The sequence below is a fragment of the Lepisosteus platostomus genome, chromosome 11 (assembly GCF_059453375.1).
Source record: "Lepisosteus platostomus isolate fLepPlt1 chromosome 11, fLepPlt1.hap1, whole genome shotgun sequence".
NCBI classification, from domain to species: domain Eukaryota; kingdom Metazoa; phylum Chordata; class Actinopteri; order Semionotiformes; family Lepisosteidae; genus Lepisosteus; species Lepisosteus platostomus.
Window position 1 is genome coordinate 33,882,899 of NC_142621.1, and position 17,298 is coordinate 33,900,196.

The 17,298-nt window shown below is 38.5% G+C and overlaps 1 protein-coding gene across 2 annotated transcripts in view; it reads right to left on the bottom strand.

The window, feature by feature from the left end:
* The window catches only part of spata20 (spermatogenesis associated 20), a 135,172-nt gene that overhangs the window by 83,451 nt on the left and 34,423 nt on the right, over window positions 1–17,298 (bottom strand). For both annotated transcript variants that reach the window (XM_088599338.1, XM_088599339.1), the window contains exons 12-13: window positions 12,073–12,241; window positions 298–506 (exon numbers count right to left, since the gene is read on the bottom strand). In XM_088599338.1, the coding sequence (XP_088455464.1) occupies window positions 298–506; window positions 12,073–12,241 (378 nt within the window). The remainder of the gene's footprint in view (window positions 1–297; window positions 507–12,072; window positions 12,242–17,298) is intronic.

Genomic DNA, 17,298 nt, shown 5'->3' on the forward strand with positions numbered 1-17,298 from the left:
TGTCTTCTGACTAACTTAGTAAAAACACTCTTAGTATAAATGATGTACTGTAAATACTTAATGGGAACCTGCAACGCTATTTTTATATTTCGGAGTTAGAAGCAATCAAGCTCTCAAAATTGATTGCTTTTGCCTGGTGGGGCTTCACTCTGCTCAGTCAGGTTTACCATCAACATTTGCCCAACAAATCAGGTTTGTCAGAAGCCCTTGAACTGCAACTTAACCACATGCATTAGGACAGAGGTCGCCGTTAACCAGAAATCCAAGGGCGGTGTTCAAGGCTTTCCAGCAGCTCACCGTCTTTGAGTTCCAGGAGCACCTCAGGGTCACTGGGATCGCTGCTGAAGTAGCCATAGCCCTCCTTATCCCAAAACAGTGCATCCTGGCATTCCTGCAGCACTTCTGCCCACTCCAGCCAGCTAGGGTTCAGACAGGCCTCATACAGATCCAACAGCCCAGCAATCACAAAGGCATAGTCATCCAGGAAACCCAAAATGGGGGAGGCTCTGAAAAGAAAACATAGAAACAATCTTTATTGAACTACTTGAGCACAGGCACCACTGCAGGTACATAACAAATACCAGAAAGAAACCACCTGCTACACGGCACTCAGCAATCAGGCTAAATGCTTGCTGCTTTTAACAGGTAATCAAACAACATTCATAATACAGAATTCAGGACTCCATTAAATAGGAAAACACTTGTGTTACCAAGTCAAAGGAGAAAAGAAAAAATAACTGTTTTACAAATGACAGCAACTCTATGGACCCCATATTATAGAAAACAAGATTGCATGTATTCTCAGCGGTTAAACTTATAAAGATATTAAAATAACGACTACAGTTTATTTTACATATGAATGAAATTCTCTGAAAATGATCAAAAATAGCATTATGTTTCTGAAAGCTAGACATCAGTACTCACACTCCTGAGTTACAGTCAGTGTTATAGCTCTAAAAGCTACACTTTTTGTCTATGGTTTGAAAGCCATATTTTGCATATTTATAGGTATAGGAAAGGGTGGTTTAAGCAAAGGTATTGTAAATGAAATGTTTTTTTTTCTTTTTAATAAAAGGACAACCTAGTCAGATAGATGCAACATTAAATTAAGTCTATTGATTAACGAGTTTCCTTTACAACCACCCAAACAGTAACTGGGGAATGGCCCCTAACAGTGTGAATGCATTCTGAGAGTAAACCCTTAGAGAAAACCCTTAGCATGTCTGTTATGTTTTCATTGATAGAGCATGTACCGTATGACTGAAATCTGGACTGAGAGTTTTTGACAGACTTGAAGGAGGGACAGACTTTGCTGAAGCATCCTGTAACAGTACTAAAGTGAGTCATAAGCAGGTTTAGCATAATTTAATATTAAAATAAATAATTATAGCATATAATGCATATGTTTGTTTGGAAACAAATTTATATCATACAATTTCAGAATTGCACATATTTAGGTTTGCAATGCAAACAATTACTGTAAATCAATCACAGTGCTGCTACAAAACAATGAGTTTAACAAGAAAAGCAAATACTGAATCACTCCCTGCATGTTATATTTTGTATGTTCTACTCTAATATGTCTTCCCTGATTATTTTTCTTAATACACTCACCATATTATTTTAACTGTTCCACCATGCATTGTCAGAAAGCTGCTTCTTCCTGGTAAGGGTAACAGCACCACACTTATTAACTTAAGTCAACATGCTACATCTTTGTAATGTGAGATGAAACCAGAAACTGTAAGAAAATCCAAGTGACCACTGATGATCATGTAAACTCCACACAGAATGCACCCCAGCCTGGAATCAAACTCTGGACCCAAGAGGTTTAATGCGGCATTGTTAACCACTACACCATCTTGCCACCCATTTTGACTATTAGCTATCTTTCCATAGTTTAAATGTGAAATTAATTATAACCAACATGTTGTGATAAAAAGATAATCCTTACATTAATCAAGCTGATACATAAGAAAACAGGAATCCTCTAGGATCTGATTCACCTTCTTGTGATCAGGAAGTTTCAGTCGTGATGGAAATGAAATGGAGTCCTACACTTTTGCCATTATCTACTGTTTATTCCTTTGGGTCCTTCGCCTGCATAGTGACACTTTCACATCAGAAGAGTCTCCCAGAGAGACAAGCAGTCTCTCTGTGTTACAGTAAGGAAACAGGAAGTTAATACCAAAAATGAAAACAGATCTTGCAAATTGTGTAAAATACGATTTTGGAAACTGAGTGCTCAAAATGATTAATGAAATTGGAAATTATTGCTTCTTTAAAAACTGTCAGTTAGAATTATCAGTGTTAATGAAAGGAGTAGGTGAGAAAAGAGATGATAAAAGGCTGCTAACACTGGAAGTGAATGGGCAAGTGGAGTGATACAGTAGTCATTCCCAACATCACAATCTAAAGCTCAGACACAGCTACAGGAAAGCAGAGCTGTTCTGCAAGTCTCTCCAACAGTGTCATCATTCCTAGCGTGCTGCTGAAGGGTGTTGTCACTTTCTCTCTTTATACCGTTAGATTGCAGCAGTCACTTCCTTCACAAGAAAAGTATGCAGTTCTGGCCCAGTTTAGAAACAGTCTCAAGAATGGATTTATATTCTTGTCAAAGCAAATAACATATTACATTACAGAATTCTACACTATGAGTGGCAGTGCCAAACCTTTCATTAAGACAGTCTTGCCACACAAACTGTTGCAGATATCAAATCTATCACATCTAAAGTATGTTAGTCAGTGAGAAGTGACGAGACTCAATGTGCATGGTTTCCTAGTACTATTCAACAGAACAAGTGCAGCTATAATGTTTTGTGATGTCCTTGAAACCTATTTCTGTCTGTGCAAACAATCCAGTAGCATATATAAATAAATGCAGTGCTTACTACAATATCCCACTTCCCCAGGCTTAGCGTATTTTTCCCTTTTCACATGTTCAAACACTGGATTCGTCTACAAACTCATTGCTGAAAATCATGTCCATTAATGTTCACAGAATTCTCACCTTCCATTTCGAGGAATTAAACCATTAAGCTCGCTGTCCGCGTACAGTGCTACTTTAACTGGGAAAACTGCATCTTCTCAAGATAAAAAGTAAAACAATTCCATTACACTTTTTCTCAATCACTAAAGTTAGAATTCTAAGCAGTTATTTGTATTACTACTAACAGATAATGAAGTATTAACATGGAAACATTGTATGAAAAAAAACAAGAAAAAACGCAGCAATCTACTGTATCTTTTTTTGAAACGACACCTTCGAAACAGTTTTCTGGATAAATAAATTAATGTGAAAAAAGGATGAAATGCAACACATCACTATCCTTTAACCCTACGCTAAAAGGTTAATAAGTCACACTTGGTCATTTGAAAAGGCCATTTGTGCCAGCAATGCCCCAGGTCATAGTACAGAGTACACACTGGCCTTAACAGCCATTTAGACACAATAATGACACAGTATTGTTCCAGCATGACAACCACAGTTCCCTTGCTATCCAGCCTGCCATCTGCCAGTGTGAGCCGGCATTAGTAAAGAGTTACTGTATGCATAGCTCTCTCAGCATAATCAGTTTACATTTGTATCTCCAAGACTATTGTACTTAACATTGACTTAAGAGTCATTGCTCCTCTAAGAAACTGGGCCAAAAGAAATACCTTACAGGCAATTTTAATGAGTGTCAACAATTTCAAAGCCTAAGTTTATTTCTGCAAACAGCTCACATCACTCTAATCTTTCCATGTTGTGCCACTTCCTTCACGGATCTGTTTCACACAATCCCATCCAAACCAATTACATTGCACAACAAGTCAAATGAGTCACGAAACTCGAAACTGTGAAAATTGATTATATGCAACACAACTAGATCACTCCTGTGGAACTGCATGAAGCATATTACTGTACATTCAATATGAATACAGTAATAGCAGTAATGTGTTCTCATATAGTAAGTAGCCCTCACTGCATGTTAGGAACACTTCCACTATTCAATAATGGCAGCAGCTGCAACTTAACACATGGAAAATGGCACAAGAAGCAGTTCTCATGTGTTTCCAAATTCATTCACTTCCATATAATCATTAATTCTTATGACTGCTAATGTATGCAAATAACATTATGACATACCTCCAAAGGAGATGTATTGTATAGCAAAAAACTTTCCTTGAAATGCTGTGTTCAAAACATTACACAAATGACTCCAAAGGAGACCAAAACATTGAAAGTAGCAGTTTTATGACACTTCAAATATAACTGCTGTGACCCTGCTTTAATTCTCTAGTATTTCTTTTTCGTGTTACCTGCTACTGAAATAGTGAATAAAATCAACATTTTTTGTGCCGTCTGATCAAGATTCAAAATAACATGCAAGTCTAGCAAAATGCTTCACAAAATGTCTAACCCCTAACCCTAGGTGGGGTACTTCCAGAACATATACCAAGAACAATGCTTTACAACACTGTGGTCAAAAGTATACCTAAATGAGCCTACTACTCCAGAACACTTAAAGTGGCAGTTTCATGGCATTTCAATGTATCGGATGTGAATCTGCTTTAATATTCCAGTATGTTTTTCATGCTACTCTGTGCTGGAATGACGAATAAAATCAAGATCTGTGCCATTTACAGGTCAGGATTATTAAAAAACCCACGTTTACCCAACCTTATCATTTTCCTTGGGTTTAAAATACAAAACTTAAGACAGCTTTGTCACGATCGCAAACCCCTCCTCTTAAGGGCGCTCCAGCCCTTCCTCGTTCTGCCTCATTCCCCGCACCTGTTCCTTATTCCAGCCCCTTTTCAGTTCACCCTTAAAAGCCAGATGCAGACGATAATCGGGGCTCTACATTGACTCCCGGTTCATGTGAGCCCGGGTCCTGATACGTCTGGCTCCATTATGTTTTTAACTTTCTGTTCCTGTTCCCCCCACCGGTCCCAACTCGGTTCCCATTTTTAATCTCCTGGATGTATCGCCTGGACATGGACTTATGCTTGTGTGTTGCATTCCCCGTTTGGACTTCTTCCTTGATTGTTTGCTCCAGACTCACTCCCCCTGGACACCTGAGCACCAAGGACATTCCCCCTGTTCTCCATTCCCGTCTCCTGCATGACTTTTCCCCCCGTGTTTTCTCACTACCCCAGATTGTATCGTCAGCATAGGGTCTGGAAAGAACTGTTTAGTGACAAGCTTAGCATGTAGAGAGTGTGTTTTCAAACTTTTGATTTTTGACCAGTTTTGATTGACAGGCGCAAAAACTGCAAAACTGGACCAATTTAATTTATAGAGGAAGCAGCAAAACAACACATTCCTGCATTTCCAAAGCATCCACGACCTCAGCAAATGAAAAGTTTTACAGTATTCTAAATGTAACTGCTGTGAATCTGCTTTCATTTTCCAGTTTTTCATTTTTTTTTGCGTTACCTGCTGCTGGAATAGCAAATGAATTCAACATGTTTTGTGCTGTCTACAGGTCAAAATTACAAATAACACTCAAGTGTAGCTAAACTTATGTTTTCTCTCAGGTTAAAATGCAATAAGTAAGAGAGTTTAGCATTTAGAAAGTGTCTTTTCGAACTTTTGATTTTTCACCTGTTTTGATTGACAGGTGCGCACTTCGCAAAAAGAGCAAAACTGGGCCAAATTAATTTTTAGGGGAAGAAAAAAAACAACACTATTCCTGCATTTCAAATGCATCCTTGAGCGGAGCAAATGCATCATAAAATCTCCAGGTGTTGTTCAAACCCTAACCCTAACCCTAGCTCGGGCACTTCCAGAACATATCTCAAAAACTTTGCCTTAAAAGGCTGTTTTCAAAAAGTAACACAAACGTCTCCACAGTAGTCCAAAACATTGAAAGTAAACGTTTTACAGTATTCTAAACATAACTGAAGAATCCAACATCAAATAATTGTCATTTTCCTTCACTCTAATATCACTGTCTAAACTACAGTATGCATATTGTAAAGCATACGTGCCTAAGGATACAAATGTATCTATTATAAAAGATGATGAGGGAATGGTGGAAGATTTCAATGATAACTTTACTCAGGTGTTAACAAGGGAGGACATTTATATAACAAGCCACAGGTAAAAAGAAAATCCCACTCAGCTCTAAATAATTTCACCATATCAGTGTCACGCCCTCTGCAGCCAGAGGGCGCTCCTTCTCTGTCCTGTCCCTAGTTTCCAGTCTGCTGTCCTTCCGGTCCCTCTCTTTCCCTTGGGCTATATATTTCCGGGTCTTGCACTCTGTCCTGGCTCAGCATTGACGTTTGGATGTCCTGAGACCCGCCTAGCACCAGGGCGCCCCACGTCCGCTCCCTGAGGGCATAGGTTTCTATACGGCATTCCTGAACTCTTGGCACTAATGAGCCCGGGCCCTTTTCCCGTCTCGCCGCTACGCATATGGGTCTTTTTCCGCTCTCCTGCTCCCCACGGTTAGTCCCTTTGGACGTCCGTGACAATCAGAGGGCAGTGTGTTAAAGCAACCCGGAGAATTTCAAACAAATTGTCTGGACCAGATGGTATTTACTCAAGTGTGTTCAAAGAAATTGAGAAGTTATTAAGTTATTTATGAACCACTCACAAGGATATTTCATATGGCTCTTATTTCCAAAAATGGATCTACTGATAGGAAGTAAGGCAATGCACATTCATAAAATGGGGGGGCAAAACACTTCTAGGAAATTATAGAACAAACAGCCTTCCCTCAATTACATCTAAAATTATGTAGATATCATAAGATCAAAATCAGAAGAGCTCAATGAAAACTGAACTCTAGGAGATTGTAGGAACGGAATTAGAAGAGGTCAGTATAGTCTAACTAATCTACTTGATTTCTTTGCACACTAAACAATGTCAGAAACAAATTATATTTGTACTTTCAGAAAGCTTTTCATAAAAAAAACAAGAAAAGCTATTAGGGTGATTAGAAACATATCAGTTTAGAAACGTTTAGGGCCAATCCTCTTCATAATCTGTGTCATTGTTCTAATGGGTAACACAATGGGTAACACATACAGTAAGTGATACTGCAACTATTTAAAAACAGAACAAGTAATATAAAAGGACACAAATATAACTGAAGATTTGGCACATATGTTGTAAATGAAATTTAATGTGCATAATTACAAGACAATACAGAAAGGAATCAAGAAATAAAATTGAGTTTAGACTCGCCATATTTTTCAACAAGACAGTGTGGGGAACTAATACAATTGTCACAAAATACATGGATATGTTTTAATATGTAGAACATAAATATAGGAAAGTCAAATTTTACAATGAAATGCATTGGTTAGACCTCAATCAGAATATTGCAGTTTCAGTTAGGGAAAACTGTGGCGTACATAAATGTGACATTAGTATTTTATCGCCTTATGATAAGCATGACTGTTTTCAGTGTAATGAAGTTTAGGTTATAGTATATTACATGTTTTTAAATTTTTTCAGAAGGACACATTACCCATCCTTTCAATTTTTTCACCCGCCTTATCCAATATAGGGTCACAGGGGAGTTGTAGCCTATCATGGCAAGTAAAAAGGCACCAGGCAAGGTATACCTCGGATGACACACTAGTCCATCACAGGGCACAGACACAAACACACACATTCTCATTCCACAACCTGTTTTCCAAAAAGTCAACTAGCCTACCAGTATGTCTTTGGAGGAAACTGGTGCATCCAAAGGAAACCCATGTGAACATTGGGAGAACATGTAAACTCCATGCTAAAAACATGCCAGGAATTGAACCTGGGGTCCTAGCTCTCAATGCTTATCACTTCGCCGCCACCCCATCTACTTCTAAAACTAGAAAAATATGTAAACAATTAGAGGAATATAAATTTGAAATTAGTGCATTTCATCTGAAGGCAGAAAGCAGAAAATACTTTCTCTTGCAGGCACAAACCCAGCAGTACAGATCTAAAATCAGCACAAAAATATGTAGACTTCCTTATAAATTAATCATCTTCAATCTTTAACATTCTGCTGCCTCCAAATGATTAAAACTTAAAAAAGGAGTTCCAGCAGTGGGATAAAGCAAATTAAAAGAACATCTGATAGATTTCAATTTCAAAAACAGCACATTGAGAGCCAGAAATTCCTTCTCAGATGAAAGTCTTCAGTTAGAAGTAAAGCTTTTTTTCAAAAGAATCTAATTTTTACTTCTAGAACAAGTACTTTCTTGACCCTCAGAAGTGGATAAAGGCATTACAAGTTTTGGCAGTAAAATAAAAAAAAACTAAAAGCAATATTCTACTGCTTTTGGGGAATATAAATTAATTATGACTGTTTTCAGAGGTGTATTCAATTTCTTTCTTGACACTCTGGCTGTTTTAATTCTGCTGCTGCCTGAAACAAATGAATTAGAAACAGCTAGCCAACAGTTTCCATAAAATGGAGTCAAATTGGAGGAATGTTTACCCAAAATATGGCTTAAATTTATGGCAGGCAAGATGAAAAGAGAAAGGTTAGATTACCAGAAACACAAGGCATTTCTGTAATGCAGCCTACAGTAGAAATGACAATGAGAGTTCTAATAAGCAGTGCTTTCTTGCATCTTACAGACTAAGCTCCCCTAATAGAAACAGCTGTTTAATGAAGAAACTGACTGAACTTCTGTCTGGTCCAAACAGTAATCAATGTGTATCATATAATTTTCACATCTGCTTTGACTCAGCTACATACATTTACTTTGAAAGTATTGCAAAAGACATCAAGTTATTATTTTTATTATTATGTACAGTTTAATTCTATTCTAGCACACAACCCTTATAGTGTGTATTTAAGGCTGTTAAGGTTTTGGGGTAAAGGCTATTATTTTTAATCATGTTTTTCCTTGTCTTAAGAAGTGGAGAAAATGTATAGGCTTTGTGTTCTTGTGTTACTGTTGTTTTGATTTTGATAAATCAGACAGACAAGAACAGCATTAAAATTAGAAAATATTACTGGTTCATAGGCCAGGGAAGGAGTCTGAAGCAGTTAAGATATAAAATATGCCTGTGTTTGTAGCTTTTCCGGCAAAACATTTCTAAACACTGATCAGCAATCATGTTGTTTGATCGTCTCCTCACTGAACTTTTCTGTTCCAACTCATGCTGTTTCAGATACTGACTGATGCAGCCAATGAGCACTGTCAGGAGAGCTCAGGCCCACTGTCAGTCTGCCATAAACTCATGTCACATTAGATAAGCCAGGGAGTCAAAACCCATGTGTCACATATCAGCAATTTACCTGTAGGCTCTCGGCCTCTTAAAATTCAGTTTAGAAAAATGTTTTTTTTTTCATTTGACCCCGTTTACCTCTGGAAACATTTCCAGAAATGTCAATCCTGACTGCATGCAGGGTGCTGAAATTGAAGTAATGCGCACTCCCTCGTACCAAAGCTAGGTAGGTGGCGGAGTCTCAGAATACATTCTCTCAGTCTGCTCTCAGAAGTCTCCTAAACTTCATGATTCCTTCTGTCAACAACCAACAGCAGCAATACAATGACAATGTAAGACAGTCCAGTTGAAGGAATGGCTTTCAGCCTGCCTGGGCATATTCACTTTGACAGTAGACTAATCTGTAGGCACTCAAAATTGGAACCAAAATTCCCATATTAAGACAGAAATGTTTGGGCATTCCGTCAATACATGAGTCACCCTTCCTCTGGGCAGGCTGGCTAAAGATCCTAGAGACATCTATGCTAATGCTGCTAATGCAGCATCCAGTTTGCTCTTTAGACCCTCAGTCATGGTGTATGTTTCATGCATTCTCTGTATGCCTTAAGGATGTTGTGAGGTTAAACAGGGTGATGACCTCTTATCACACCAGATGAAGGTGCATAATAAGCAGAATCTTTTCCAGAAAGTACAGTTCAAAATATGACATATATTATTTATCTACAGTCTTTTCTCCACTTCTGACTATCACGGCTGTAGTGACCTATTTTAAATTTTAAATAGCTATAAAACCCACATGAACACAGACTCTTGAGGAGTGAAGTCACCCATCCCAGATCTAAACTGCAGTTGGATCACTAACAAATCCACTTTCCAACACAGTGTCCATTACAGTGCATATACTGTAAGTTATGCAAGAAGTGTCGAAGTCAAAGACACTTCAAATTTGATATTACCACCCAACATGCTGACAAAAAGCTTCAGCTTTTTAAAAACATCTCCTTTGAATCTGAATGAGAGCCATCCTACTTGGTATAAGGATTTAAAAAGTGCTGAAGTACTGTATTTTAAAAAGGCTAGAAAGAGGAAGAGGGTACCAAAGTTATGTTTACTACAAAGCCAGTAATGTAAGAAGCTGCATAATGGAAGTGTAAACCAATATATATAAACATATACAACTCTGAGGCTGTGGCAATGCTAACTTGAGGGCATGAACCTGAAGACTCTAACAATATGAACATACTTCTCAGAAATGACAGGCAAGATTCAGAATCTATAAGTATTACAGTCATGGTTACACAGTGCCCTCCTTATTTAGTCATACCCCCGATAATGTTAATATTGTATAAACAGAAAGAAACATCATATAATCGAAAGATTTACAGATTGGATAATGTTTTGCTTTAATCTTAGTAGTTTTACTCAGAGCTAAAAAAGTTGTATTTGTCATAAATAGTTAAGTGTATTAAACACAAGAGTCACATTTATTCACATTCCTGTAGTTAGCATTTTGTAAATCCTCCTCTGGCATAGAATACATTGAAAACATGCCTCCTGTAGTGTGCTGAAGTACAGACACTCTTGTGGGGAGATTTGTGACCATTCCTCCTGGCATTATTGGTCTCGGCCCTTCTGAACCTTTGATTTCTGTTTGTGATCTGCCTTCTTGAGTTCAAACCATAAAAATTCAGCTGAGGTCGAGAGACTGGGAAGGCCAGCCAAGAACATTTATTCTGTGTAAAGTTAACCATTTCCTTGTCAATTTGGATCAGTTTCATGCCAGAATATCCATTTCAGCCATGCTTGAACTTCTTTGCAGAGGGAAGCTCGTGTTTGGCCAAAATATATCGGTATGTGTTGAATATTGTATTATGAATAAATCAGGAGGGCACTATAAATGACAACAACTCACTTATAGTGAGGTTGAACTAGCCACCAAACTCCGATGCTAATTAAAAATCTTCTCAAACAGACCAATCAGAAATTTCAAAAAGAGTAAAAATGGAATTTGTTAGCATTCCTCACACTGTCTGGGAACAGTAAACTGAAAGCTGTGCAGCTGAAATTAATTTTGTCATCTTGTCAATGGTTGATCAGCTCAACACCTGTAGGGAGGTAAAATGTATGGATTTTTTATCTCAAAAGCTCCCCAATTTGAATGCACAATTCCATCATAAAATTGAGTTTCTGTTACATCTTATTATACCACTTCCAAGTTCTACAAACCTCTGTGTTAAAAGGGAAATATGAGAATTGTACAGCTCTACACAATTACTTTATCAAAGTAACATCACTCTCTTAGACCTTTTTCTTTCTTTTTTTACATAGCACAAGAAGGGCAAAATTTTAGAATAATTAAGTTGCCTATTCTACTAATAGCAGCACTAACTGCAGCAATTGTGGACACAAACATATGAGAAAAAACAGTGTGTTCAAACAGATTTACTGCCATAAATACTGTATATCAAAACCACTGACTTTTGTTGATTTGTTTCTAAAATTTAAACTTAGTTTTAATGAATCCCATTTTATTCAGTGGCACTCAGTTGAATTCCAAGAATGTAATGATGCTCCATGCTGAACTTCATTTCTAAGTCAATTCCTCTCGCGAAAATTAGAAATCCATCCTAACAGTCACTTAATTGAGTTTTGTGCTACAATGAGCTACTAAGCCTATTTCTGCTAAGAAAACTTGCACCAGAATTAGGAAAGGCATTTTGCCAATTGAAAGGTGCCTATGTAAACTGAATGTTATTCTAAAAAAATAACAAAGGACTGAAAATGTTAAATAAAAGTGAATAATACTCCAGCGGTCATCCACTTCAGCCTGGGTAAATCTTGCCCATCCGGAAGACTTTAAGTTCAATAGTTTGTCTCAATACAGATCAAGCTGGTGTCTCACTTACGTCTGCTCTACCTCTGTGCCTTCCCCTTTGTAGCACGACCGCAGAATCCTCCTGTCAACTGGGTTCCACAGGTGGTCCTTTAGGAACTGTGCTGATTGTTCCGCTCGCTCCACAAATGCCTTCTCTCCCAGAACTGCCCCCACCCGGGCAAAACCTGAGATCATCAGGCCTGAAACAAAAGCACAGCAGCAACAACATGAACAAGTTATCCCGAATACCACAATTTCTTCTAAACCTACAGTATATAAAGAGTAACCATATTGGTTCCAAAAGTGAAACATTTAGATAGCCTTAACACCAGTGAAACATTAGTACAGTGCAGCACATAGTGCTGGGCTCTCTTCTTCAGACCCCAGAATTCAAGGCAGTTTTAGGCCATTGCCAACCCAGGGCTTCTCCCAGTGGAGAATGATGATGATAACAAGAAAATGTGAGTTGCCTTAAACCAGTTATAAATTGGTTGCTAACGCCTGTGCAGAATCAGGATACACCCTGGATGGGATGCCAGTCCTTTGCTGTGCACACACAGGCACAGACACACACTATCACAGGGCCCATTTTCCCTTTAGCCAATTAACCAACCAATGTCTATGGACTGTGGGATGAAACCGGAGCACCAGGAGGAAACCCACATGAACACAGGGACTATACAGAAACTCCACACAGACAGCACCCCAGAAACTGAACCAAGGCCCAAGAACTACAAACCAGTGCATCATCGTGCTGCCATGACTCAATAATGCCTCAATATACATGAGAAAACCTTTAGGTTTGCCAGTTTAAACAATTACATTTGATAACAAAGCTTGACAAACCCAATTTCACACAGAAAAGTATTTCACAGACAATGTGCATAGGAGGAGAAGTCACAGTTCACAGTCTCGTTGATGGGATGGACAATTAATGAGAACTGAGAGTGCAGCTATGGGTGCAATTTGTCAGCAGGTCATAAATATAAGTGTGATAAATTCCCTTAAGACCAAGAGTCAAGAAGACTATTTTGAAGTCTATACTGTATGCTGTCAACATGCTGAGCACAGGGCTCAATAATTAAATACTGTAAGCCCAGAGTTTTCTCAGAACATTGGTAGCAATGCATGAACTGTTTGATTTTCACAGATAATGTAGAATAAAACTATAAACACTGTGTATCTGCATCCAAAGTTTAGTATCTGCTAGATACTTAAGCAGACAATTTCATTTCAGGTTTTGTTTGCAAGTATATCTGTATATCATCAGGTGAAGGTGAAATTCACACAATGGCATTAAAAAATGTAGGTAATCATGAGCTAAGTACAGTAATAGTAAATTAAAGTAATTAAATGAAACTTGGAGTTTCTTGGACATACATCATCAATAACAAAGACATGAAAACTTCCACATTCACAGACAGAAAGACTTTACTCTTCCTTAAATCTGATTCCCAGTAAGTACTGTCTTGATCACCAGCAGGGTGTATGATATGAAAGGATTTCATTCTAGTCAACACCTTTCTGTATCTACTTCACAGAGCTTTATAATTAAGCTTATTCGCCCCATCTCCAACTTACCCTTTCTTGCATAAATTCCAGAACACATTGTCACATTTCAGTTACATAACCACCTCATGTCAAATAACCTTTTCCAACCCCTTTTCTTTTATGCTTAAATTTTGTACACTTGACAATTTAAATGACAAATACATAATGGCTTCTTTAATGTCTGCCACTTCATATACTTTAAAGATTACTTAGCTATACCTGAGAATTTCTTTCCCCTCAGCAAGTCTTTTCTCTCAGAGCATTGGTAGCTCCTTCTTTTCTTAAAGTTTTTTGTGTATCATGAGTAACCAAAGGTTTAACAGATATAATAATCTTTACTGCTACACATGAAACTGGAATGAAAGTGATATTTTTTAAGAGGTTAAACTGTTTTATTTTGGGCAAAAAACAACTATCCAGTTAGACCTCAGGTACGCCTCAGAAGACTCAATTAATGGCACCAGGTACTGTATCTCAAAACCTCACTCAAGCTTTTCTCTTATCTGCAGGAGTGGATCAGACATTACTAAAACATACTGTTAACACTGCTAAAGACGAGAGAAAGATGTTTTAAAACAGTGATTAATGGATAATAAAAAATCAGAACTTTCACTTGCAGTCATAATTTGATTAAGAGTAAAAAGCTGTCACAAATGTCAACAGCGTACATTAGTAAAACCAAACTCCTTACTGTTCTGTTCATCATTATTGCCATTTCTTTGTACTCTGTGAATGTTGTAAAAAATTATTAAAAAGTCTCAAATGCCATTTGAGTGGGGAGCTGTGTCAGCATGCATCAACTGCAAAGGAATAAGGTTAATTCCATGATGAAAAATAGAAAGGAGAAATTATGTTTCAGCTGCTGAGCCTTTTCATGTGTGAGGGAGAGTGTAAAATGGAAGAAGTACATTGTACAAGTCAATAAAGGACACAGTAGGTGAGAATGGTATGAAACAGGTGAGAAAGAGTATGCACAGGAAGGGGAGAGAGGTGTAAAAAGACAAAATCTATAAATGTAGAGAATTTAAAAAGAAATTAGTCTATTGTTGAGAGAAGGGGGAAGGTGACAATCATGTTTCAAGATAATTTCTGAGTACGCTTTTTTCTTGAATAGATATTCTGAAATCTCCATAAAAGGACAGTAGTCAATTCGGGAAAACACAAATGTGTTGATCAGCTTTTCAGCCACATTTAGTGATAACTTAGTGTGTAGTCTAGCGATATTTCTGAGGTGTAAAAAAGATGTCCTGACAATATGCTCCACGTTGGTCGAATGTTAAGCCAGAATCGCATATCACCCCAAGGGTTTTCAATGTAGACTGAAGCTCAAGTACAGAACCATCTACAGATAGAGTTACAGGAATGGCTTTACAAAGTTGGTGGGGATGCCAGTAAGCATGACGTTAGTCTTGTCGCAGTTAAGATTAAGGAAATTTTGAGTTTTTTTTAGACAGCCACATCAGTGTCAGGTTTGGTATGGATGTATATTTGAGTATCATCAGCGTAGAAATGATAGTTGAGGCCATGTGATCTTAAAACCTGACCAAGTGGAAACATGTAAATGCTGAAGAGAAAGGGGCCCAGTATTAAGCCCTGAGGAACACCAGACTGAACAAGACCAATTTCAGACCTACGGTATACCCATTAAGAAAGACAAAGTGACAGCGATCAGTGAGGTAAGACTTGAACCATTTGAGAACTGTGTCAGAAAATCCAAACACAGTCTCAAGACGAGAAAGTAAGATGTCATGGTCAACAGTGTCAAAAGCAGCACTGAGAACAAGAAGGATTATAGACGAAGCTATTAGAAGATCGTTAGTGACTTTGACCAGGGCAGTTTCTATGCTGTGAAGTTGATGGAAGCCAGATTGGAGGGGTTGGAAAAGGTTATTTGACATGAGGTGGTTATGTAACTGAAATGTGACAACGTGTTCTAGAATTTATGCAAGAAAGGGTAAGTTGGAGATGGGGCGAAAATTGCTTAGATTGTCGAGAGCCATGTTAGGCTTTTTTTGGCATAGGGGTAATGGCAGCAGTTTTGAGGACCATTGGTACAACGCCAAAATGATTCATTTATAATATTGAGGACAATGGGACAGAGAGAAGAGAAACAGCGCCGAAATAAAGTGGTTTATTGAGGGATGCTGAGTCAAGAAGAGAGAAGTTGGAGAGAAAGGAACCAGAAAAGTTGAATAAGGAGGGAGGAGGTATGGAAATTATATGCATAGTGGAGAGAATGTGATGCCAGATATTGTTGATTTTTGAAGGTAAAGAAATCTAAGAATGTGTTGCAAAATTGAGATTAGGCAGATAATCTGGTGGGGTGGTTTGGCTTTAGCAAACTGTTGATGGTGGAGAAAAGATGTCTGGGGTTGTTATGGTAATTTTCAATGATGTGAGAGAAGTAGGTGGATCTAGCAGTCTCTATTGTAACCTTATATTCAGACAATATAAGGTTACAATAGAGACCTATTACAATAGAGACCAATAGAGAAGTAATCTCTCCAAGCCTGATAATGTACATTTAGGCCAGAAAGACACCACCTACACTCAAGTTTGCAGGAAAAGGTTATGGTCATCTCGACGATGACAGGCAAATTTTGTTAAAGCAAGGCGGGAACAGTGGCCAACAGGACTGGGAGATGAAAGCAGCTAGCATGGCTGATACAGACAGGATGGTTGCGTCGCTGCATGCAATTACAGGCAATTCATTGCGAACTGTACCAATGGTCCCGTGCTTGTAAAAGCAACTGGCTGAATAGAGACAGAGCTGATCTGGGACTGACAGGGAATCTTTCGGGCAAGATTCAGGACACGTTTCCTTCTAAGACACAGGTTAGGATTGCCGAGTACACTACCTACTGTAGGTCGGTAGGTATCTCAATGACAGAGCACCAGACCAGATTAGTACTCTTTTTTTGGAGGGAGGATGCCCCCATTTTCTGTGGAGACAGAGGGCTGTGAGCTCTGGCTCACCCGGTCATAAGGGCAGAAATACAGAATAGCAGAAAGAAAGAGACTTTAAGAATTATGGGTTATAGTTATTTTGCTATTGTTTTACACAAAGTGGCTTATAAAGGTTACAATTACTAGTAACACTTAAGGATTGTAAATGCCATTTTATTAAATCTGTACTAGAATGACAAAACATGATATGAACCTTAACTATAGGTTATCAAAACCCTTAACCTCAGTATAGCCCCAACCCAAGGCTTATATGGAGAAGGTCAATTGTTCTATCTATTATACTTTATACATTTTATGCATTGACATTATAACATTATCTATCCATAGTAAAGTCATGTCATGTCATTTACCAAACCACTTTATACCATACGATGTCGCGGGAAACCGGAGCCTACATGGCAAGCAACGAGCGCAAGGCAGGGTACACCCTGGACGGGGCGCCAGTCCATCACACGGCACGTGCAAGCCAATCATACACGGGGACTATTTGGAGGCCACAGAAAAGGCTGAGAGGGGGAAATTTGGCCCAAAACCCAGGATAACTCCCTACTCTTATCAAGAAATACCTGGGGATATTTAATGATCACTCAGAGTCAGGACCTCAGATTAACGTCTCATCCGAAAGACAGCACCCACTACAGTATAGTGTACCCGCCACTATACTGGGGCATTAGGACCCACACAGAGCACAGGGTGGGCGCCCCCCGCTGGTCCCACTGACACCACTTCCAGCAGCAAC